The 23215-nt window shown below is 43.1% G+C and overlaps 1 protein-coding gene across 1 annotated transcript in view; it reads left to right on the top strand.

Annotated features, from left to right (window-relative positions):
* Positions 1-22770, top strand: part of ZNF532 (zinc finger protein 532) — an 80113-nt gene extending 57343 nt beyond the window's left edge. Inside the window, 5 exon segments of the mRNA XM_070736406.1 lie at positions 7381-7543; positions 8965-9243; positions 15145-15257; positions 15927-16074; positions 20674-22770. Of these exon segments, the coding sequence (XP_070592507.1) occupies positions 7381-7543; positions 8965-9243; positions 15145-15257; positions 15927-16074; positions 20674-21168 (1198 nt within the window). The 3' untranslated portion in view covers positions 21169-22770.
* The last annotated feature ends 445 nt before the right edge of the window (positions 22771-23215 follow it).

Raw genomic sequence — 23215 nt, 5'->3', positions numbered from 1 at the left:
CCGTCCCGAGTCTACAGAGAGGGGCGGCATACAAATCTAATTAATAATAACAACAACAACAACAACATGCACACAGGCTTTTCTGAAGTCTGGTAGGTGAAAATTTTATCCATTTTAGATTTTTTAAAAAAATATTTATTAGATTTGTATGCCGCCCTTCTCCGAAACCTCAGGGCGGCATACAAATCTAATCATTTATTTTTTTTTTACTTTCCCATATTACAAATGGGAAAGTTGAAAATTATTTAGGATGGTGGGGGAGGAAACAATTTTTTGTATTCTTCGATTCTGGTTCAGAGCAAGGCATATAAAAGGGATTATTTTGAGAGTATTTCTGTTAAATCAGAATTGCTACTTCCTTTTCAGTTGTGTATTGATGGCCTTTTAAAATTGACATTTCGCTCTGACATATCGGGTTATGTTTCCACCATAATGTTTTGTGTGGGAGTTAACTTCCAATGAACCATTTTACATCCTGATGAGTTAGTTAAGGGAGTGTTTACCCTTGTTCCCCACTCCCCATCCCTGGCTTAGCTATTAGCTGCGGTTGTAATTGGTGAGCAGGCAGGAAGACGGAAATTCTGTTATGGCCAAACCACTGGACCAGAGAGAAAGATAATCCTGAATTACACAGGTGGCAACAACCGAAGCAAAGAACAGGAAACTGGTGTGCCTGGAGGGCAAATGACCTTTAGAGCAGGGGTGTCCAACTTGAAGAGCCCCCAAAGGTATTTTTTCAGGAGGCAACTGGACTTTCTGGTTTTTTTTTCTTTTGAAGACATTTTGTTTCTCGTCCAAGAAGTTTCCTCTTCAGTTTTGACAGGATAGTGGGGAATGGAACCTTAAAGACTCGTGGAATAATAATAACAACAACAACAACATCAAGTTGGAAGGGACCTTGGAGATCTTCTAGTCCAACTACCGTGTTTCCCCGAAAGTAAGACAGTGTCTTACTTTCTTTTTACCCCCAAAAGCCCCACTACGTCTTACTTTCGGGGTATGTCTTACATTGGAAAAAAATTGAAAGGGTCGCGTTCCCGAAGGCATCTCCCCAGAGTCCATAAGGGCAGCCGCGGGACAGGAGCCTCGTGAACCCTTTTCCAAGTTCAACCTCAGGGCTCCAAGCGGCGTGCACGCGTAAAGCCACAGACCCGTGTCGGGGAAGCATGTGTCTGGAGGGGAGGAGCCGCTCTGCGCAGTTGGGCAGCCCCACCTGCCTGCCGGAAAGGAGGCGGGCGAAGGAGGGCGCAGCTCCGGCCGCTCGCCTCGGAGCTGGTCGGCCTCGCTGGCCGCTTGCAGCCGAGCCTCAGCAGGACTCGGTTGCTGGGACGAGCGCCTTCGCTGCAAGCCGCCGCCCGCTCGGCTCGCTTCGGACCAGCGCCGTCCTTCACTTTGCCAAGCCGGGGAAGAGGCGGTGGCGCCGCGGCGAGGCGAAGGCGAGGGGCGCGCGGGGAGCTTGGAAGCGACGTCATCGGGCTCCCCCCCCGGCAATACCCCCGTGTTTCCCCGAAAGTAAGACATATGTCTTACTTTCGGGGTACGGCTTATATTAGCTGACCCCCCTGAAACTCCCGATACGTCTTACAATCGGGGGTGTCTTACTATCGGGGAAACAGGGTAACTGCCTAGGCAGGAAACCCTACACTACTTCAGACAGATGGTTATCCAATATCTTTATTTTATTTATTTATTTATTTGTTTATTTATTTGTTTGTTTATTTGTTTATTTGTTTATTTATTTTGTCCAATACACAATGAGGGTTTTAGTGGGTATATATATCTATATACACATAGTAAAATACATGATGAAGGTTCACTGATGATGACCCTTTAGTCCATTGTTAAGTTCAATTATAGCTCTGGAATAAGAACTATTCAGAAAACATGTGCTCTGAGTTTTAATTGTTCTGTCTTTTCTGCCAGAAGGCAACAGTCCAAAAAGATTGTAAACAGGATGAGAAGAGTCTCTGAGAATGTTGTGCAGATTCCTCAGACAGTGAGATGCGAGGATATCGTCCAGGGCTGGTAGCTGGAGCCTCATGATGCCCTGGGCAGTTTTAATGATTCTCTGTAGAGCTTTTTTGTCCAATGCCATGCAAGAATGCCATAGGTCAAGACACTCTCAATGGCGCTGCCGGAGTAGGACAGCAGTAGATGCTGAGATAGATTTATCTTCTTGAGCATCCTCAGGAAGTACATCCTCTTCTGTGCCTTCTTCACAAGCATGTTAACATTTGTAGTCCATGAGAAGTCCTCCGAGATATAAATATCTAGAAATGTAAAAGTACCCACCCTCTTCACCCACTCTCCATTTATGTGAATGGTAAATGTACATCTCTCTTCCTCCTGAAGTCAATTATATGTTCTTTAGGGGGGGGGGGGGGTTGGTGTTAAGAGTAAGATTATTTTCTTTACACCAATAGCCAAGAATGAAAAGACTTGATGAGGAAAGAGGCTTGATTTAAATCAACTCGATCAAAATCATGATTTTTAAAGAGCAAGAATAAGGAGGATTTGGATGACATCCTCTCTGTGATTTTTTACTTCTGTTGCATAACAATCCTCAAAAAACCCACACAATCCCACCCACCACAAATTCCCCACTCTGAACCACCCGAATATCCACACAACAGCATAAAACGTAAGCATAAAAAAGCATAAAACTTATCAGGAAAGACTTAATGAACTCAATCTGTATAGTCTGGAGGACAGAAGGGAAAGGGGGGACATGATCGAAACATTTAAATAAGTTAAAGGGTTAAATAAGGTCCAGGAGGAAAGTGTTTTTAATAGGAAAGTGAACACAAGAACAAGGGGACACAATCTGAAGTTAGTTGGGGGAAAGATCAAAAGCAACATGAGAAAATATTTTACTGAAAGAGTAGTAGATCCTTGGAACAAACTTCCAGCAGACGTGGTAGATAAATCCACAGTAACTGAATTTAAACATGCCTGGGATAAACATATATCCATCCTAAGATAAAATACAGAAAATAGTATAAGGGCAGACTAGATGGACCATGAGGTCTTTTTCTGCCGTCAGACTTCTATGTTTCTATTTATAGTTTTGAAATTCACTCTGCATTTTCCGTAAGAGTGATGATTATTACTAGCAGTTCTCCCTGTGCAAAAGCTGTCACTTTTGTAAAAAAAAATGTATTGCCATCTCTGTACCTCCTCCCATAACCAAGCCTATAAAGCATGAATTTTAAGATGTTGCTACCTTAAACTGTGCCTCTTTTTTTCACAAACGGCCTGGGGTATTATTACTTGGACCTTTGCATTAGACGTTTGAAAATAAAGAACAGTGTTGGGCATTTTGGTAAAATGTGATTATCTCTTGCTGTGATCTTGAGATTTTATAGAACTGTACACTTCTAGAATGGGATGATACCATAAGGATGATCCGATTCAAGTTTTCATATATTTATATATATTTTCATTTGGCCAAGTCCCTTCCATCTGGTCACAGCATCCCCAGATGGTTTCTGCAGCTCTTTATGAGGTTGAGAAATGGATTGCAACACCTAATTTCCCAGACGTTGGTCACCCATGTTGATGGAAATTTATGTTGCAAGAAAAACATTGATTTTTGTGTTAACTGAGACACCTCCCCCAGGCTTTTATATTTTATGTTTGGCATGCATGTGTTGTATGGTTTTAATTGTTGGGGTTTTATATATACTTTTTAAATATTAGATTTGTATTACTATTATATTGTTTTTGTTATTGTTGTGAGCTGCCCCGAGTGTTCGGAGAGGGGCGACATACAAATCTAATAAATAATAATAATAATTATTATTATTATTATTTTATTTATTTATTTATTATTTAGATTTGTATGCCGCCCCTCTCCGCAGACTCAGAGAGGGGCGGCATACTTATTATTATTATTATTATTATTATTATTATTATTATTATTATTATTATTATCTTCAACAGGAAATTTGCACTATTTTATCAGAGAAGCCAGACTGCTTTAAATAGTTAACTTAGGGTGACTTAGAGCAGCCTCTAACCTTTTGGGCAACCAGGTTCTGGTTCTGTGGACAGAGGTTTATCCGTGGACCGGAGGAGGTGTGGTTTTGCATGCTGCCTTCATCCCGTAGATGGGGCTTTCCTTGTTTGGACAATCCAGTTTCCGGCATGCCATGGACCAATCCCGGCCACAAATTGGGACTCCTGACTTAGAGTGCTTTTTCATTTTAGAAAAGCCACTTAAAGTTTTTTGGGGGGAAACCTAAAAATTGTTCGTTAGTATTCTCACAATAGAATAGAATAGAATTTTATTGGCCAAGTGTGATTGGACACACAAGGAATTTGTCTTGGTGTATATGCTCTCAGCGTACATAAAATAAAATACAGTGTTCCCTCGATTTTCGCGGGTTCGAACTTTGTGAAAAGTCTATACCACAGTTTTTCAAAAATATTAATTAAAAAATGCTTTACGGGGGTTTTCCCTATACCACGGTTTTTCCCGCCCGATGATGTCATATGTCATCGCCAAACTTTCATCTGATTTTAATAAATATTTTTTTTAATAAACTTTAATAAATAAACATGGTGAGTAATGATCTAAATGGTTGCTAAGGGAATGGGAAATTGCACTTTAGGGGTTTAAAGTGTTAAGGGAAGGCTTGTGATACTTCCGCATCTCTACTTCGCGGAAATTCGACTTTCGCGGGCAGTCTCGGAACGCATCCCCTGCGAAAATCGAGGGAACACTGTATACATTTGTCAAGAATCATGTGGTATGACACTTAATGATTGTCATAGGGGTCAAATAAGCAATGAAGAAGCAATATTAATAAAAATCTTAGGATATAAGCAACAAGTTACAGTCATACAGTCAACATGGGAGGAAATGGGTGATAGGAATGATGAGAAAAACTAGTAGAATAGAAGTGCAGATTTAGTTGAAAGTCTGACAGTGTTGAGGGAATTATTTGTTTAGTAGAGTGATGGCGTTCGGGGGGGAAAAAACCTTTTGAGAGCTCTTTGACCTTGCAGAAATATTTTGCCTGAGGAATAATTCAGATGTCGTTTGAGGCAAAATATCAGTATGCTCCTTAATAAATGGCTGATGACATCTCCTGATTAACAGCAAAAACAGTTTGTGCTTTGTTGCCTCTGGCAATCCAGAGGCTCTTTGAATGTCATGGAAACTTCCATGCAGGGAATGGGTCACACTCGTTAGCCTCATGACCAACATCACTGTCCTTCGGATATGTTCCTGGCCTTTGTATATGAGTTAAAAGACCTGTAAGAAGTGTCTTTCTGAGTACAGCTGTGTATCTATGGAGCTAATATGGACCCTTGGTGTTGCAGTGGTTAAAGTGCATTATTGCAGACAAAGTTTGATTCTGATAGGTTGTTGTTGTTGTTGTTGTTATTATTATTATTATTTATTAGATTTGTATGCCGCCCCTCTCCGAAGACTCGGGGTAGCTCACAACAGTAATAAAAACAATATAGCAGTGGAACAAATCTAATATTAAAAAAACATATTAAACCCTATCATTATTTTTAAAAAACCAAACAGCACATTCATACCAAACATAAAACAAAGTATAAAAAAGCCTGGGGGAAAGGTGTCTCAGCTCCCCCATGCCTGGCTGTATAAGTGAGTCTTGAGTAGTTTACGAAAGACAGGGAGGGTGGGGGCAGTTCTAATCTCTGGGGGGAGTTGGTTCCAGAGGACCGGGGCCGCCACAGAGAAGGCTCTTCCCCTGGGGCCCGCCAAACAACATTGTTTAGTCGACGGGACCCGGAGAAGGCCAACTCTGTGGGACCTTATCGGTTGCTGGGATTCATGCGGTAGCAGGCGGTTCCAGAGGTACTCTGGTCCAATGCCATGTAGGGCTTTAAAGGTCATGACCAATACTTTGAATTGTGACCGGAAACTGATCGGCAGCCAATACAAGCCACGGAGTGTTGAAGAAACGTGGGCGAATCTTGGAAGCCCCACGATGGCTCTCGCGGCTGCGTTCTGCACGATCTGAAGTTTCCGAACACTTTTCAAAGCTAGCCCCATGTAGAGGTTCAACATTGACTCAGCCTTGCCTGCTTCCTAGATCAGTAAAATGAGGATCCAGGTTATTGGGGGCAATATGCAAGTAATGCTTCTACCTTGTGAACCTCCCAGAGAGTGCTGTAAAGTATTGTAAGCCTATAATGCTATTGCTAACATTCAGAAGTTAGGGTCCATATTAAGGCAGGAGTGAAAGGTGGAGTTCCATCTTTCCTCCATGAATTTTTCCAAATCTGGATGTCATGTGAATTTCTGTTAGTCAGGGTGTCCAGCAAAACTGGAAAACTGGGAAATCAGGGAAATTGGCGGTTCGGGAAATATCAGGGAATTATCAATGGAAAAAAAATCAGTGAAAAAAAATCAGTGGAAAAAAAGGAAAAAATCAGGGGGGAAAAACAATTTGTATTAAAAATTTTAAAAGTCAAGAAAAATCATGCAAAAAAAACCCCGGATCGTGCTGCCTGGCTGATTCAAGCAAAAATGAACATAACTGTGGCAACAACTTGTTTCCTCAGCTACCGATATTTCTCCACAACTTAGCGGTTTGGTATGACGTCATCTACAACTGCGCCTTAACTAGATTGCAAATTACAGGGAAATGTCAGTGAGATATTAGGAAATTTCAAAATGCTTTCCTCCTAGACTCACCTTGGTCAGTGTGAATCCTAATAACAATCCATGAGTAAAGAACATTTCAATCATGTCCAAATGCTCCGTAAGTATCTCTTACTTGAAGAAACCCATCTGAATAAATTGTAATACAGTAATACCTCGTCTTACGAACTTAATTGGTTCCGGGAGGAGGTTCGTAAGGCGAAAAGTTCGTAAGATGAAACAATGGGGGACTTCTCGGTGTCCTCCCGAACCCGAACGCCAAACCCGAACTTTTGTCGAACTTCCGGGTTCAGCGTTCAGGAGGCCGCCAAGAAGCCCCGCCGCCCAGATGTCAGCTTTACAAAAGAGCCGCGGAGCTGTCGGCCGGTCGGGAGGCTCAAACGGAGGTGGGGAATCCCAATAGGGAATTCCATGGGAGGAGCTTTGACATCACGAAGACGTCCTTCCTGGAGTCCACGTTTGTTGAACTTCCGGGTTCGGGTGACGGGTTCGTAAGGTGAAAAAAGTTCGTAAGAAGAGGCAAAAATTTTCCGACCCCAGTTTCCTATCTCGGAAAGTTCGTATGATGAGGGTTCCGTGTCACAAGGTACTACTGTACATCAATTTGGGAGCAAAACAATAGGCAATGTTGAACGTGTCTTTTTTATTGCAAGTAACACTTTCGCTTAGTCAGCCTGTGAACTAAAGAACTGCAGTGGGCAGTCATTACTTCTTTAACTCTCTTTGGTTTTTAGAATAATATACAAATGTTCCATGTGCGACACAGTGTTTACCCTGCAGCCATTGCTGTATCGTCACTTCGACCAACACATTGAAAACCAGAAAGTATCCGTCTTCAAGTGTCCGGACTGCTCGCTTTTGTATGCGCAGAAACAACTCATGATGGATCATATCAAGGTAAAAGTCATCCGATTTGGGTGGGCATGGTCAGTGTGGGTGTGGCCATCTTGATGTCACTTATCTGTGTCAGGGGCGTCTATGGTAGCCCAAGCGCTCTGCCAGTGCAAACAGGCTTCGAAGCTCTGTTTTCAGCCACAACAGCCTCCTGCCAGTGAAAACAGGCTCCCGAGCTCTGTTTTCAGCCATGACAGCCTCCTGCTGCCCTCTGCCAGTGAAAAAAGAGCTTGAGAGGGTGCAGGTGCCCCCCCCCCAGCTCCATTTTTGCTGACAAAGAGCAGCAGGAGGCCGTCACAGCTAAAAGTTCAGCCTGGGAGGGCCACGTGCTTTGTTTTCACTGGCAGAGGCAACACAGGCTGTTTCTAGGGCAGTTCTGTGGGCTAGATCCAAACACTTTGTGGACCGTATCCCGCCCCCAAGCCTTGAGTTTGACCCCCCGATTTAGATAAAAAGGATGAAGGTCCCTCTTCATTACTATGTAAACCCCTAATTCAGAACAGTACTGAAATTTGTGATTTTTTTTCAAGCTCTGAATGCCTTCAACTTCAAAAATTCAAAAGACGTAACACCTCGGAGGCGATTTAGTGTCACGATTTTGATGATCTTGTACCACGATATTAGAAGACCTTAGGCAAAGGCACCAAAACTTGTGTAAGATTTGAGTGTTCTTACACAAAGTCTCATGTGATTGATTGTCACGTGAGATTGATTGAATGCCCAACTATTTGCACAGAAGCCCATAATAAAAAAACAACACCTTTTTGTATTTTTTGTTTTGTAGGTTTCATTCGGGGGTTTTTTTCGTTATGCTGTTTGTTTTGAATTTATACTCACATCTTTAAATACAATGTTTATGTTTGATTTTAATCAATAAACATTTATATAAAATTAAAACAAGAATGGTGGAAGGTCTTAAGCATAAAACGTATCAGGAAAGACTTAATGAACTCAATCTGTATAGTCTGGAGGACAGAAGGAAAAGGGGGGACATGATCGAAACATTTAAATATGTTAAAGGGTTAAATAAGGTTCAGGAGAGAAGTGTTTTTAATAGGAAAGTGAACACAAGAACAAGGGGACACAATCTGAAGTTAGTTGGGGGAAAGATCAAAAGCAATATGAGAAAATATTATTTTACTGAAAGAGTAGTAGATCCTTGGAACAAACTTCCAGCAGACGTGGTTGGTAAATCCACAGTAACTGAATTTAAACATGCCTGGGATAAACATATATCCATCCTAAGATAAAAATACAGGAAATAGTATAAGGGCAGACTAGGTGGACCATGAGGTCTTTTTCTGCTGTCAGTCTTCTATGTTTCTAAAACAACAACAACATCAACACCGCGCTTAAATCTTGTATATTCCATTCCCTCTAAATAGTAGATATAATCTAACGACCTTCCTTTCCTCCTTCCACAGTCCATGCACGGGACGCTGAAAAGTGTTGAAGGGCCTCCGAACCTGGGTATCAATTTGCCGTTGAGTACAAAGCCTTCCATGCAGAACTCAGTCAGCCACAATAAAGAGGACTCGAAATCCATCAACGGGACGGAAAAAGCAGAGAAGAATTCTCCCACTACTGTGAAGAAGGCAGAGCCCAAAAAAGGGTCTACTCCTGGCTGGACATGTTGGGAATGTGATCGGCTGTTTACTCAGAGAGAGGTTTATATATCCCACATGAGAAAGGAGCATGGAAAAGTAAGTTGTTGAAGGGTCCTGGGTAGGGGTGGGTTCTGCTTACCTCGCTGCCGGTTGGCTTCCTCGCATGCCATGCGGGTGTGCACATATGCGCAGTACTAAAAACCCAGTATAAAAAACAAGATGACATCACCAAGATGGAGAGCCGGTTCAGGGGCGTGTCCAGCCAGCCATTGCTGCCGGTTTGGCAAGCGGGGGGGTGGGGGATACCTCGTCTTACGAACCTAATTGGTTCCCAGGGGAGGTTCGTAAGACAAAAAGTTCGTAAGACGAAACATTGTTTCCCATAGGAAACAATGTAAAATCAATTAATCCGTGCAACGAAATAAAAAACGCAAAAAAAACGCCCGGCTATCACCTTTTGAAACAGCCGGGGGGGCTTCTCAGCGTCCTCCTGAACCCGAACGCCAAAGCCGAACTTCGGGGTTTTAAAAGGTGACAGCCGGGCGGCGGGGCTTCTCAGCAGCCTCCCGAACCCAAACTTTTGCCGAACCTCCGGGTTCAGCATTCGGGAGGCCACCGAGAAGCCCCCGGCTGTTTTAAAAGGTGACAGCCAGGCGGCGGGGCTTGTCAGCAGCCTCCCAAACCCAAACTTTTGCCGAACCTCCGGGTTCAGCGTTCGGGAGGCCGCCGAGAAGCCCCACCGCCCAGCTGTTACCTTTTGAAACAGCCGGGGGGCTTCTCGGCAGCCTCCCTAACGCCGAACCGGAAGTTCGGGTTTGGCGTTCGTGTTCAGGAGGACGCTGGGAAGCCCCCCGGCTGTTTCAAAAAGCGACAGCCGGGCGGTGGGGCTTCTCGGCGGTGGCGGGTTCGTAAGAAGGAAAAAGTTCGTAAGAAGAGGCAAAAAATTTCTGAACCCCGGGTTTGTATCTCGGGTTGTTCGTAAGACGAGGGGTTCGTACCATGAGGTACCACTGTATAAGACGCACCGGTGTATAACAAGCATCAAGATTTCAAAGAGGTAAGTAAGGAAAAAAAGTTTTTGTCCTTCTTGGCCCCCCAGTAGTACTCTGCCAGCCTCCAAACCCTCTGCGTGCCCTGTTTTTTGCAACCGAACACCGAGAAGCCCACCGGCTGTTTCAGAAGGTGACAGCCGGGCGGTGGCGCTTCTCAGCGGCCTCCCGAACCCGAAACGTTCGGGTTTGGGTTCGGGAGAACTCCGAGAAGCCCCCCGGCTGTTTTAAAAGGTGACAGCCGGGGGGCAGCGCCCAGCGGAGCGCCATTTTGCGATTTTCCCCCCCCCCTTTGCACGCATTAATCGCTTTTATATTGTTTCCTATGGGAAACAATGTTTCGTCTTACGAACTTTTTGCCTTACAAACCTACTTCCGGAACCAATTAAGTTCGTAAGACGAGGTATTACTGTAATATATATTTAAATTCCTATGGCCACCCATCTTCAATAAATAGTGGGCTGGCAACCAGCACAAAAATAGATAGATAATAGGCCAAGCACTTATTGCAGGGTTCAAAAAATATAATGGAGAAACATGGTCTTTTCCAGCGGACAATAGAAAGAACTAATAAGGCAGGTTCCTTTCCATTTATGGAAATTCAATTGCACGTCTCCTTTAGTTTCATTTAGTTTAGTTTATTGCCATTGCACCTTGCATAAAATTAAATGACATATTCCGGGTACATTATAATTATAAAAATAAAACAAAAACACACATCCTTCACATTCTATACAATTGAATTGAAAACCCCTAGCATTGCATTAATATTGCACTATGCAGTAGAATTTAGTATAGTTAACTGTCCTGTGATATAAGCTGTTTTTCAGCCTATTTGTCCTTGTTTTTATTGTCAAAGCGAGGGTGGATTAAGCACGTGAAAGGATTAGGGAATATTTGCTGGAAGGAGATCATGGAAAGTGGTAGAAAGGCCAAGTAGAGCGTAGATACATTTGGAAGATGTATGATTCAAATGCTGAATGGGAGTAGCAAATTATTTTCCCCTTTCCCTGAGCAAAATGAGGGTGTGGGGGAACTGACTCATAATTTTTTGTGTTGGATACTCAGTGCAAGCCCCCTAGGCAGGAGTAAACCTAATGAAAATCATGCCAGTTTTGCTGTCTGAGAAAGTCAAGGAGGTATGGGATGAAGAAAGCAGCAGGGGAACCCGTGGGAAATCTTGTGAAAATGAAATTGGCTCCAAGACAGTTAGCAGTAACAAAAGCAGCTTCCTACAGGCCCGAGTTATTGGGTGAGAGAGGCTGCAACACAACCTTACTCAAACTCCACGTAAGTTGGACTCATCATCCTCAGCTAGTACACCTTTGCTGATCAGGCCTGGTTATTATCAAAATTGCCGTACTTCCCAGAATAATTGGTTGAAGGAAGCAGCTATAATGGAACACTGGTTTAGGTTTCTTTCCCAATCTGTGAGTAAAAAGTGTTGCACATCGGAAGGCAGATGGCTGAAGATGCATGTTTTTGTTGATTTGATAGAATAGAATAGAATAGAATTCTTTATTGGCCGTGTGTGATTGCACACACAAGGAATTTGTCTTCGGTGCATAAGTTCTCTGTACATAAAAGAAAATATACATTTGTCAAGAATCATGAGGTTCAACACTTAATGATTGTCGTAGGGTACAAATAAGCAATCGGGAAACAATATTAATATAAATTGTAAGGATGCAAGCAACAAGTTACAATGATACAGTCATTAGTGAATTTCCCGTGCTGCTCCTATTGGACGGAGTGGGACCGAAGCACTTGGAGTAGGTGGGGGAAACGCTAAGCTTTGACACAAAACCGGTCTCAGTGCTCTCCAAGCTGTGGAAGCGGCAGGACGTCAGTTATTGTAAACCTCTGCACGCCGACCATGTCATGAAAAAAACTCTGAACTTTTTGAACTTTTGCAACATATATAAATTGAACCTGATTATTTGGACAACGTCATCACTGGTGATGAAAGATGGGTTTTTGAATACGACCCAGAAACAAAACACCAAAGCTCTGAGTGGCACACCGACCAGTCCCCCAAGCCCAGAAAGGCAGGAATGAGCAAATCAAAAAGTGAAAACAATGCTCATTGTCTTTTCGACAGTAAAGGAGTGGTCCATAAGGAGTTTGTTCCTCAAGGACAGACAGTTAACGCTGCCTACTACGTGGATGTGTTGGAAAGACTCCTAATAAGGGTCATCAGGACGAGAAAAGACATCTCCACTACCTGGCAATTCCATCACAACTGTATGCAAATAGGCAATTGCAAAATATATATATCTGTACCATGGGAACTACTGAGCATGCGCAGAAGCTGAATTTCCAGCACTGCGCATGCATCACCATCTTGTTTTTGGCTTTTTAAAAAATTCAGTACTGCTCATGCATGCGCAGCACAGGAGGAAGCAAACCAGCAGCAAGGAAAGTTAGAACCCATCCCTGAATTTCCTAATAATGTTATTATTTATGGTTGTGGGGTCACCACAACATGAGGAACTGTATTAAAGGGTCGCGGCATTTGGAAAGTTGAGACCCACTCAGTAGCGGGTTGCTACCAGTACAGATAAAGACACTGCACCAGTAGCGAAAATTGACCTGTACACGTGGTTTTGTATCTCTGGCTTGGGCATGCGCGCGTCCTAGTGAGATTTTGCTTCTGGGCATGCGCAGAAAGCAAAATCCCGCAAAAGGACGTGCGGTTGACAAATAATTTTAGCTACTTTTTGTTTTTTTGCTTCTGTGGATGTGCGGAAGCAGAAAAAAATTGCCTAAATCTCACACTCATGTGTATCCCCTTGCATGTGCAGAAGCAAAATCTCACTTGGACGCACACACTCACGGAGTTGCGAAGCTGCGCATGTAATGCACTGGTAGCAGCAGAAGCAGCAACTCACACCTGGAACCACTGCAGGAAGAGTGTAGAATAAAGAAGTGTTGAAATAAGCCATAGAGCAGAAGTTAGACGTCACATTTTCTGGTTCTCGGTTTCCTTTTTCACCCCTGCAGCTGGAGAGGGGGGACCTGGAAAAGGATGCAGCTGTTTCAGGGAGTTGCAGAGAAAAGCATCGGATGTCTTCAGAAGTGCCTTGTTTGCCTTTGAATTTAAAGCACTGCGCCTATAAGCCTAAGAGAATTGGTTACAGGAATCTGGGACAAAGCCCTCTGGCAGAAGATCTGATTGCAAAGCATGGGGAAAAGATGATTTTGGCTTGTATTTAACAACTAGGATTTGTGTTTATGTGTGTTTTGACATCTGGTCTATATTAATATTACCAATTGGTTTCCGGGCACAATTCAAAGTGCTGGCTATGACCTATAAAGCCCTATATGCCTTAGGACCAGATTACATACAGGACCGTCTTCTGCCTCGTGCATCCCAGCAGCCGGTTAGGTCCCGTCTGCCAAACAGTGTTGCCTGACAGGACCTAGGGGAAGAGCCTTCTCTGTGGCAGCCCCGGCTCTCTGTAATGAACTCCCTCCGGAGATACATACCTCTCCCTCCCTCCTGGTCTTTCGTAAAGCTCTGAAGAGCTACCTCTGCCGGCGGGCATGGGGGACCATAAGCCACGAGATTGTCCCCCGGCCAATGAATGATTGAATTGGGTGAATGTGGATGACTTCATAAGGTTTTTAGATTTTTATTAATTTTGTATATGTCCTTTAAAAATAATTAGATTTACAATGTTGTACGCCGTCCTGAGTTGCTTCGAGAAGGGCGGTATAGAAATCTATTAAATAATTGAACTTGGGGAACTTGATATTCTCCTTAGCTATTATGATTTATGTATGGTTTGCTTGGGTTGTGTGATTAATTTTTATGATAAGGGTTTTAATGTTTTTTAATATTGGATTTGTACATAGTGTATTGTGTTGTGAGCCGCCCCGAGGGATGGCATACAAATCTAATAAATAATAATAATAATCATTACCATTACCATTATTATTATTATTATTATTATTATTATTATTATTATTAAATAAAATAAATACCTTTCCCTGACTTTGGTGGGCCTGGGAAAGTACAGTGGTACCTCTACCTAAGAACTTTTCTAGATATAAACCCGGTGCCCAAGATTTCTTTCCCTCTTCTTAAGAACCATTTTCTACTTAACCCGAGCCCGTAAAAATTGCTTCTACTTACAAACTTTTCTACTTAAAAACCTGGTCATGGAACGAATTTAAGTTCTTAAGTAGAGGTACCACTGTAGTTGGAAATTGGCCAGTGGATCAACCCTGTCATTAAACAAAAGATTCCATTGTTAAGCAAATGCAACAGTTGTTAGGTGATACCATTGTCTGCAATGGACTTTTATTTTTTTTTTGGCTGTACACCAAAAGTAAATATTGGTTTCTATCAAAAGCATCCTAAACTGTAACCATGTGACTGCAGGACACTACAAACCAGGGGTCTCCAACCTTAGCAACTTTAAGACTTGTGGACCAACTCCCAAAGTTACCAAGGTTGAAGACCCCTACTACAAACAGCTATAAATGTGAGCCAATTGCGAAGTGTTCAAAGTGCTATCATGTGACCTTGGAGATGGCCATTAGAATTTTGAATTTGGATCCTGGTGCGGTCTGTCGTAAATTCACTTGATCACTGGTAAACCAGGGATTATCTGCAGATTATTATATAGGTAAGGCAGAGGTTATTCTTCTGATTTCCAAAAATTATCTGTGTGCGTCTCCCTCTAGTGGACATGGTGGGATTGGACGCAGACCTGACTAATTGCACTCCCACTTCTTTCAAAAATTTGGTGTTAAGTTTGCAGAACTTAAATCTGCACACAAATCGATTGCTTTGCAACTGGTGTCAACGAAGCGCTGCTAAATCGGTTCCAAGAGCCCCTGGCATTCAGAGTGCTCTCCTTAAAGCTGCAGCCCAAATCCCTCCGTTGACGTCTAAAGGTTGTCTTCTCCTTCTTTAATGTTTTATTTCCTTTCGTTAAAGCAAATGAAGAAACATCCTTGTCGACAGTGTGACAAATCGTTCAGTTCATCGCACAGTCTTTGCCGTCACAATCGCATCAAGCACAAAGGCATCAGGAAGGTTTACACCTGCTCGTAAGTTCTGCTTTAGAAAGTTTCCATTTGCGTAAAGCCGTCAAGTATTCAGCAATATTAACAGGCCAGGCAACAGTTAAAGATTTCCAACAGACCTTCAAATTTGCAGTGTGTTTGAATAATCATTGTGGCTGTCATTTGTATGATGCTACACCCAGCAAAGGGTGCAGCCACTTACCTCGCTACCCGGATGGTCCTCGGCGGCTGGCGCGGGAACGCATGCTCCTGAGATTTGCGCAGCAAGTCAAATGTTGCGAGATTTTGGTTATTTTCAATGATATTTTTGCTTCCGCGCATGCGCAGAAGCAAAAAACGCCAAAATCTCGTGAGTGCAAGTGAGATTTCAGCTATTTCCGCGGGTATTTTTATTTCCACGCATGCGCAGATTTTCACCGTAAATTTTTCAGTCGTGCCGTTCCCGGGCCATTTCCGCTACCCAGACAGCGTCCCCCCACATGGAGGGAGGAACCCATGACTGGCTACACCACCCCCACCCCCAGTGAGTCTATCAGATCTACCAGGCTTACATCAAAGTTATGGAGAAGGAGAGCTTTCAACTTTTGCGCATCTCGGCTAGGTATTGATTGCCTGCTCATCTTTGAATATCATTTGGACAGTGCTGCACATTGGAAGCTTATCCGTTCATAGCCTGTTCTACGTTTGCTTCAGGCACTGCCCCGATTCCAGAAGAACTTTTACTAAGCGATTAATGCTAGAAAAACATATCCAGCTGATGCACGGCATTAAAGAACCCGACGTGAAAGAAATGGCAGAATCCACGAACGTGGGAGAAAGTTCGGTCAAGGAAGACGCAAAGGTGAGCTACTGATGTAGGTCATATTTCTGTAGAAGCATATATCTCTCCCCGCCCCCTTTCTAGCAGCATCCACAGGAAGTCAGTAATCAAAGCATTGGTTATAGCAGTGCACCCTCTTGGTACATGGATCATAAAGACAAAGTCTCTGGGAGGAATCTTTTATGGAAGGTAAAAGGATAATCAAAAGCTCTAGAATAGGGGTGTCCAACTCAAGGCCCATGGGCTGGATACGGGCTACGAATGTGGTTGGATCTGGCCCGCACATCTGTCCTGAAAACAGTAAGAGGCCAGCCCGCATCGCTTCACCCCAGCCCATGCCATCCTGGCAGGCAGGCATATGCGCAGGAGGAGGCTGGCCCATGTGCACACAGGCCCCTCCCATGCTATTTATGATTGATTGATTGATTGATTGATTGATTGGATTTCTATGCCGCCCCTCTCCGAAGACTCAGGGCAGCTTACGACGTATAATAAAAAACATCAAAATACAATGACAAATCCAATTAAGTAGCTAAAAATCTAACCTAAAATCCCTAATATTTTAAAAATCAATCGTACACACTCAGACTTTAGCCACACATGACGTTCATCGGCCAGGGGGCCTAAGATCTAATCGGCCCAAACCTGGCAGCATAAATTAGTCTTAAGACTCTTGTGGAAGGCGAGAAGGGTGGGGGCAGTGCGAATCTCTGGGGAGAGCTGATTCCAAAGAGCCAGGGGGCCCCACAGAGAAGGCTCTTATCCTTGGCCCCACCAAACAACTTAGTCTGGTTGACAGGACCTGGAGAAGGCCAACTCTAACCTAACCGGTCGCTGAGATTCATACGGCAGAAGGCGGTCCCGCAATTAATCCCGGCAGGCGCACATCTATCTATCTATCTATCTATCTATCTATCTATCTATCTATCTATCTATCTATCTATCTATCTATCTATCTATCTATCATCTACCTACCTACCTACCTACCTACCCACCTATCTTTTATTTATTTATTTATTTATTTACTCACCCACTCACTCACTCATTTATTTATTTATTTATTTATTTATTTATTTATTTATTTATTTATTTATTTATTTATTTATTTGACTTCTATGCTGCCCAATTCCTTAGGACTCAGGGCAGCTTACAACAGTATAAAACAATACCATATCATAAAAAGAAGTCAATATTAAAATTCAGCATGCTAAAATTATAAACAATGAAATCCCATTATACAAACTTACGAATCAACCCTATCGACCTAACATGCATACCTATTCAATCCATGCAATTTGTCTGCAAAAGATGGTAGTATTCACAGCCACCAGGCCTGCTGGCAAAGCCAGGTCTTTGTGGCCTTTCAAAAGACCAGTAGGGTGGGAACAGTACAAACATCAGGGGGTACTTGGTTCCATAGAGCCGGGGCAGCTATAGAGATGGCCTTCCCCTGCGGCCCCACCAACCTGCATTGTTTAGTTGACGGGACCCGGAGAAGGCCAACTCTGTGCAATCCTATCGGTCTCTGGGAGGTATGCGGCAGGAGACATTCCCAAAGATAGTCATGGGATGGCATGGGCCAGGCCTGTGCGCACATCCACCAGCTGTCTCCATGCATGCACACCTGCTGGGATGGGATGGGCCAGGCTGGGCTGAAGCAACCCTGGCTTCTCCATTCCAGGTGGCTGGGGACAGGGCAGGTGATTGCCTGGTGCATCCATCAGGCTGGTCCACTTGCCTCTCCCCTGCGCCTTTGCATCCTGCTCCTGCTGCGGGCCAAGACAAAGTCAGGAGGGTATGGGGCTATCAACTTGACTTCTTACTTGTTGCATCATTGTCTAGGATTTGACCTTGGAACTGAGCCCTATGGATTAAAAAGGTCCATAGTTCCCCTCCAAGCACAATATATCAAGCACAGAACTGGCCCTTGGGACTTTATGGCCTTTTCAGATTATTTATTATTATTATTATTATTATTATTATTATTATTATTATTATTATTATTTATTAGATTTGTATGCCGCCCCTCTCCGTAGACTCGGGGCGGCTCACAACAATAACAAAGACAATGTAAGAACAAATCTAATAATTAAAAAAAACACTAAAAACCCCATTATTAAAAGCAAACATACACACAAACATACCATGTAGATTATTCAGAAGGCTAAAAAGCAGGTTGATATTCTATAGTCGGCAGGTGGGAAGGATTTCCTGTTCAGTATACATTAGCTATAGCTGTTAAATATCTGCATGATGGAACATTTGCCATCTTTTGTGCCTCTTTTCCATTTTCTTTGGAAACGGGCCAGAGGCAAGCTGTGTTTTGAGAGCTAGCTTTGCTAGAAACAGATGTCTCTCAAGTCGACTCTGCAGGTGCAGGCATCTGTGATTTGGAAAGGTTGTTCTGGTGGTCCATCAAAGTGCGTGTAGTTTCCATCTCTCTACAACCTGAAGTATATACCTTGACCTCAAAGGTTTTGGTACAGTCAAAGAATTCCTTCAAAACATTTCCACTGAGTTTCCATCTTTGGGAACAATAAAAAAAAAAGTCCATAGGGAATGATCATATGAACTGCATTTAATTAAAATTAAACAAAATGTAGCTTTATTCCTGACCCCTTCTATTTGTTTTTGTCCTGATCTAGCAGATTCGTGGACTGAGAAAAAAATTGCTCCTCCCTATTTTAGGTATTTATAAATGGGGCCCATAGGTTCTGGCCTCACCCTTCTGTTTGTCTGGTATCATGTGTTTATTACTCTTGTAAAGGACACAACCATATGTTGTAAAGCTAGAAATAGACATTATTGTGTCTAATAATTGGTGAAATTCCTATCCTTTTAATCCTCTATGACTTCCTTCTTAAAGTCATTTGTAACATGGGAAACCATATTTAGTTATTTAAGTTACCGTACTTTTCGGAGTATAAGACGCACCTTTGTTCTCCCTAAAAGAGGGTGGAAATGTTGGTGTGTCTTATATACAGAATACAACCATATCTGGCTTCTCGAAGCCCTGCCCCTACGTCCCATTTTTACGAAAAATGGGGCCATTCTTGTAAAAAATGTGCGTAGAGGGTTTGGGAGGCCTATAGCGTGCTCCCGGAGGCTGGGGAAAAGCAAAAACACTTTCCGTTTTTATGGGAAAACGGGCCATTTTTTGCAAAAACGGGCCATTTTTTGCAAAAACGGCATTTTTGCCTTCCCCCAGCCCCCAGGATCTCTCTACAGGCCTCCCAAACCTTCTGCCCAATCCATTTTTGCAAAAAAACAGGGTGCACAGATGGTTTGGGTGGCCTGTAGAGTGCTCCTGGGGCTTGGGAGTACAAAACCTTTTTTTTTTTACTTCCCTCTTTGAAATCTTGGTGCATATTATACATTGATGCATCTTATAGTCCAAAAATACGGTATTTAGATATTTCATTATCAGACACAATATGATGGATATTTTGCCCTTAGGGCCTGAAAAGGCCCATTTCCATTGCCATGTATATAGAGAGCCAGGAGTTCTGCAAAATGTTTGGCTACACAGTGGTACCTCATCTTACGAACCCCTCTTCTAATGAACTTTTCAAGATACGAACCCAGTGTTTAAGATTTTTTTGCCTCTTCTTCTGAACTATTTTCACCTTACCAACCCAAGCAGCTGCTGCTGGGATGAAGGGGTTTCTTTCCCCCCCCTTTTTTGAAGAAAGAAAAGGGAGGGGCAGCTTGGAGGAGTAAAGATTTTGCATGCTTGCAAAGGCACTGAAACGGTGTCTTGAAGAAAGAAAAGGGAGGGGCAGCTTGGAGGAGTAAAGATTTTGCATGCTTGCAAAGGCACTGAAACGGTGTCTTTTGAAGAAAGAAAAGGGAGGGGCAGCTTGGAGGAGTAAAGATTTTGCATGCTTGCAAAGGCACTGAAACGGTGTCTTTTTAAGAAAGAAAAGGGAGGGGCAGCTTGGAGGAGTAAAGATTTTGCATGCTTGCAAAGGCACTGAAACGGTGTCTTTTGAAGAAAGAAAAGGGAGGGGCAGCTTGGAGGAGTAAAGATTTTGCATGCTTGCAAAGGCACTGAAACGGTGTCTTTTGAAAAAAGAAAAGAGAGGGGCGCCCCCCCTTGCCTTTCTTCCTTCCCACTCACCCTTTAGCCTAGCCTTGCTTCTTCCACCTGCCCCCTTTAGCTGCTCCTCCCTGTCCTCTGTTCGCCTCCCTTCTAAAGTTTGGGATTTTCCTGAAGGATTTGCACGCATTATTTGCTTTTACATTGATTCCTATGGGAAACATTGTTTCACCTTACGAACTTTTCACCTTACGAACCTCCTCCTGGAACCAATTAAGTTGGTATGATGAGGTACCACTGTAATTGTTGTTAACTGCCAGTTCTTCAATGTAGTGTGGCTACCCGTTGTTGCTAGTCATTCGGATCACACTACCGTGCTACCTAGGGTGCACCACGAGGAAGCAAACTAGCTTCACACACACCCACCCCCCAGAAAAGCACATTCCATCCATTATGCTGCGGATTTAACTTCTGTCTGAAATTTCATTTCGCTGCCAAGAACTCTGTAATGAACCTGACCGGCCGTGTTGTACTTTGATTTCTTTAATGGACCTGTTTAATGTTGTTCTCAACTTCTTCAGGTTCCCAGTCCCAAGCGTAAATTAGAGGAGCCCGTGTTGGAATTCAGGCCCCCTCGAGGGGCCATCACCCAGCCGCTGAAGAAGTTGAAAATCAATGTTTTTAAAGTTCACAAATGCGCCGTCTGTGGCTTCACAACCGAGAACCTGCTTCAGTTCCACGAACATATCCCCCAGCACAAGTCTGACGGCTCCTCCTATCAGTGCAGGGAATGCGGTCTTTGTTATACGTCCCATGTCTCTTTGTCTAGGCATCTCTTCATTGTCCATAAGCTGAAGGAACCTCAGCCTGTTTCCAAACAGAATGGCTCCGGAGAAGACAGCCAGCGGGAGAACAAGCCCAGCCACGAGGAGGAGTCCGCGGATCGATCCGCCTCGGATAGGAAGTGCAAAGTGTGCGCAAAGACCTTTGAAACGGAAGCTGCCTTAAACACCCACATGAGGACACACGGGATGGCTTTTATCAAATCCAAACGGATGAGTGCCGCCGAAAAATGACCCGCTCCTTTCTTTTCATCCCATAAAGCATCTTCCACAAACAGAGGGCGGTGGGGAGAAGAGAAATCAACCTTTCTGCTTCAGGATGGAGTTGACCTTTTTCTTTGGGAGATAGAAAAGATTTACTGTACCGTAAATTTAACAATTCTCTCCCTCCCCCTCTTCCCCAGGTTGTTGCAATAGATTTCACGCTATTCTATATTTCAATTTATCTTCCTCACCTCATATCACTATAGAGATTTATAAGTAGTCATTCGTCATTCACTCCCCCTGAAAGACAGCATTAAAAAAAAAAAGCAGTATTTGAGTCTAAAAGAATTTGTATATATTTAAACAAAGGAATTTCGTAGTCTTTGTTACATGTTTGTATTTGTATTTAGTGGGAATTCCCCCCCCCCTGTTTTGTTTGTCTTTTTTGTTTACATCTTTTCTAACCAATGGATTGTTTCGAAGCAGAATTCTTAAAAGTTGGAGCAATACTTTAGATTTATTAAGCTGTTTCAGACGTGATGCTTTTCTGAGATTGCCTGAGTAGCTTTGGGGAAAAAAATCCCCCCGTGTTTCGCTCTCGTACTCCCTGGGAAGAAGAACCCCAATTAAATAGTTCCTCCCCGACCAGCATTACAGATCCAGGAAACTAGGTCATGTGAAGCCAGGAAAAGACAGCCATGGGCAGAGGTGGGCTGCTGCCAGTTCAGACCAGTTTGGGTGAACTGGTAGTTCTGACCACCAGCTGGCCCCGCCCCTCTGCCCCGCCCTTGCAGCCCAGCTGATTTCCGCTCGTAGGCCTCTCTACTCGCCATGGCTGCCCAAGAAAGTGTGCAGGAAGCTACGCGCATGAAATTGCGGTGTGTTTGAAGCCATGCGCTTGCTCACATTTTTGATTCACTAGGTGAACCAGTTGTTAAATTATTTGAAGCCCACCTCTGGCCATGGGTTATACATATATCCTTGGATTCCATTTAACCAGAAATGTTTGATATTGCCAACGTTATGCTGAAAAGCAGCTCGCACATTTCTGAATGAATAGTCAGAAGAATTGTGTGTCTAGCCAGTATTGGAAGAAAGGGGTTTGTTAAAAAGCAAATAGGTTTTTGGTTGCAGCTCAATGAGCAGTTGTAGTTGGACCTGCCAATGAGTAGTAGCCCGATTCTTATAACTAGGAGGATTAAGGACCGTTGAATATGATCTCTTGCTTAAATTGTTTTGGGGAAAATCTGCCCAACTTGAGAATTTATCTATAGAGAATACAGTATTCGCCCCATGAGGATTAATGTACTTTAGAATGAAAAGGAGTTGAATCAAAGGAATGGTATTTTTTTTCCCCCAGTGATGCTGGCAGAAAAGTCTTGGAGGACTTTGCTGTCTGTTATTTTAATCACTGTCTGTCTTCACAGTCCTCTACTGAGCTTTTGAGAGACCTCAATGAATGTTGTAGGACCTTTTAAAGGCCACTTGAAGGTGCTTTTCGGTATTTTAACTTTCTCTTTGTCTGTTACGGTATGTAAGGCGCAGAGTAAGCGTAATTATTTTAAATGTGTGGTATCTACAGTCAATCAAATTACAGTTGAGGGATAAAAGAAGGTTCGTGCGCCAAGTCAGTCTTGAGCAGCAGTTTTTATAGGATGTCAAGCATTCTTTTAATCATAAATATAAATTGAATCATAGAGATTTTAACAGAAGGAAACAGCAGCCAATCGCCAGCCATCAAACACACCCATCCACCAATAGGAAGGCACTACATAAATATAATGCCTAGAATAGCCCATAGCACACATCCCGGAAGAGAGAAGTTCCCTAAGGATGGCCTCCAGCAGAAATCCGAAAACTTCGGTGATTGATCCAGATTGGATCTTGCATAGGGATTTAAATTGAGAGTCATCTGCATTCAATGCTTATGCTTTTTGGACCACTTCATAAAGATTTAATTTAATTGCTTATTAAAATATGCATTCATAATTGGACACCATAATGATGAAAAATCTTTACTGTGAGGGTGGTTGCTGCCATTGGTCCTCAATGGTCCTCAGAAGGACAAGTCCAGTTG

The sequence above is a fragment of the Erythrolamprus reginae genome, chromosome 2, assembly GCF_031021105.1.
Source record: "Erythrolamprus reginae isolate rEryReg1 chromosome 2, rEryReg1.hap1, whole genome shotgun sequence".
In the NCBI taxonomy this organism is placed as follows: domain Eukaryota; kingdom Metazoa; phylum Chordata; class Lepidosauria; order Squamata; family Dipsadidae; genus Erythrolamprus; species Erythrolamprus reginae.
Note: the sequence above shows the minus strand (reverse complement) of the source record. Positions and strands in the feature narration are given on the sequence as shown.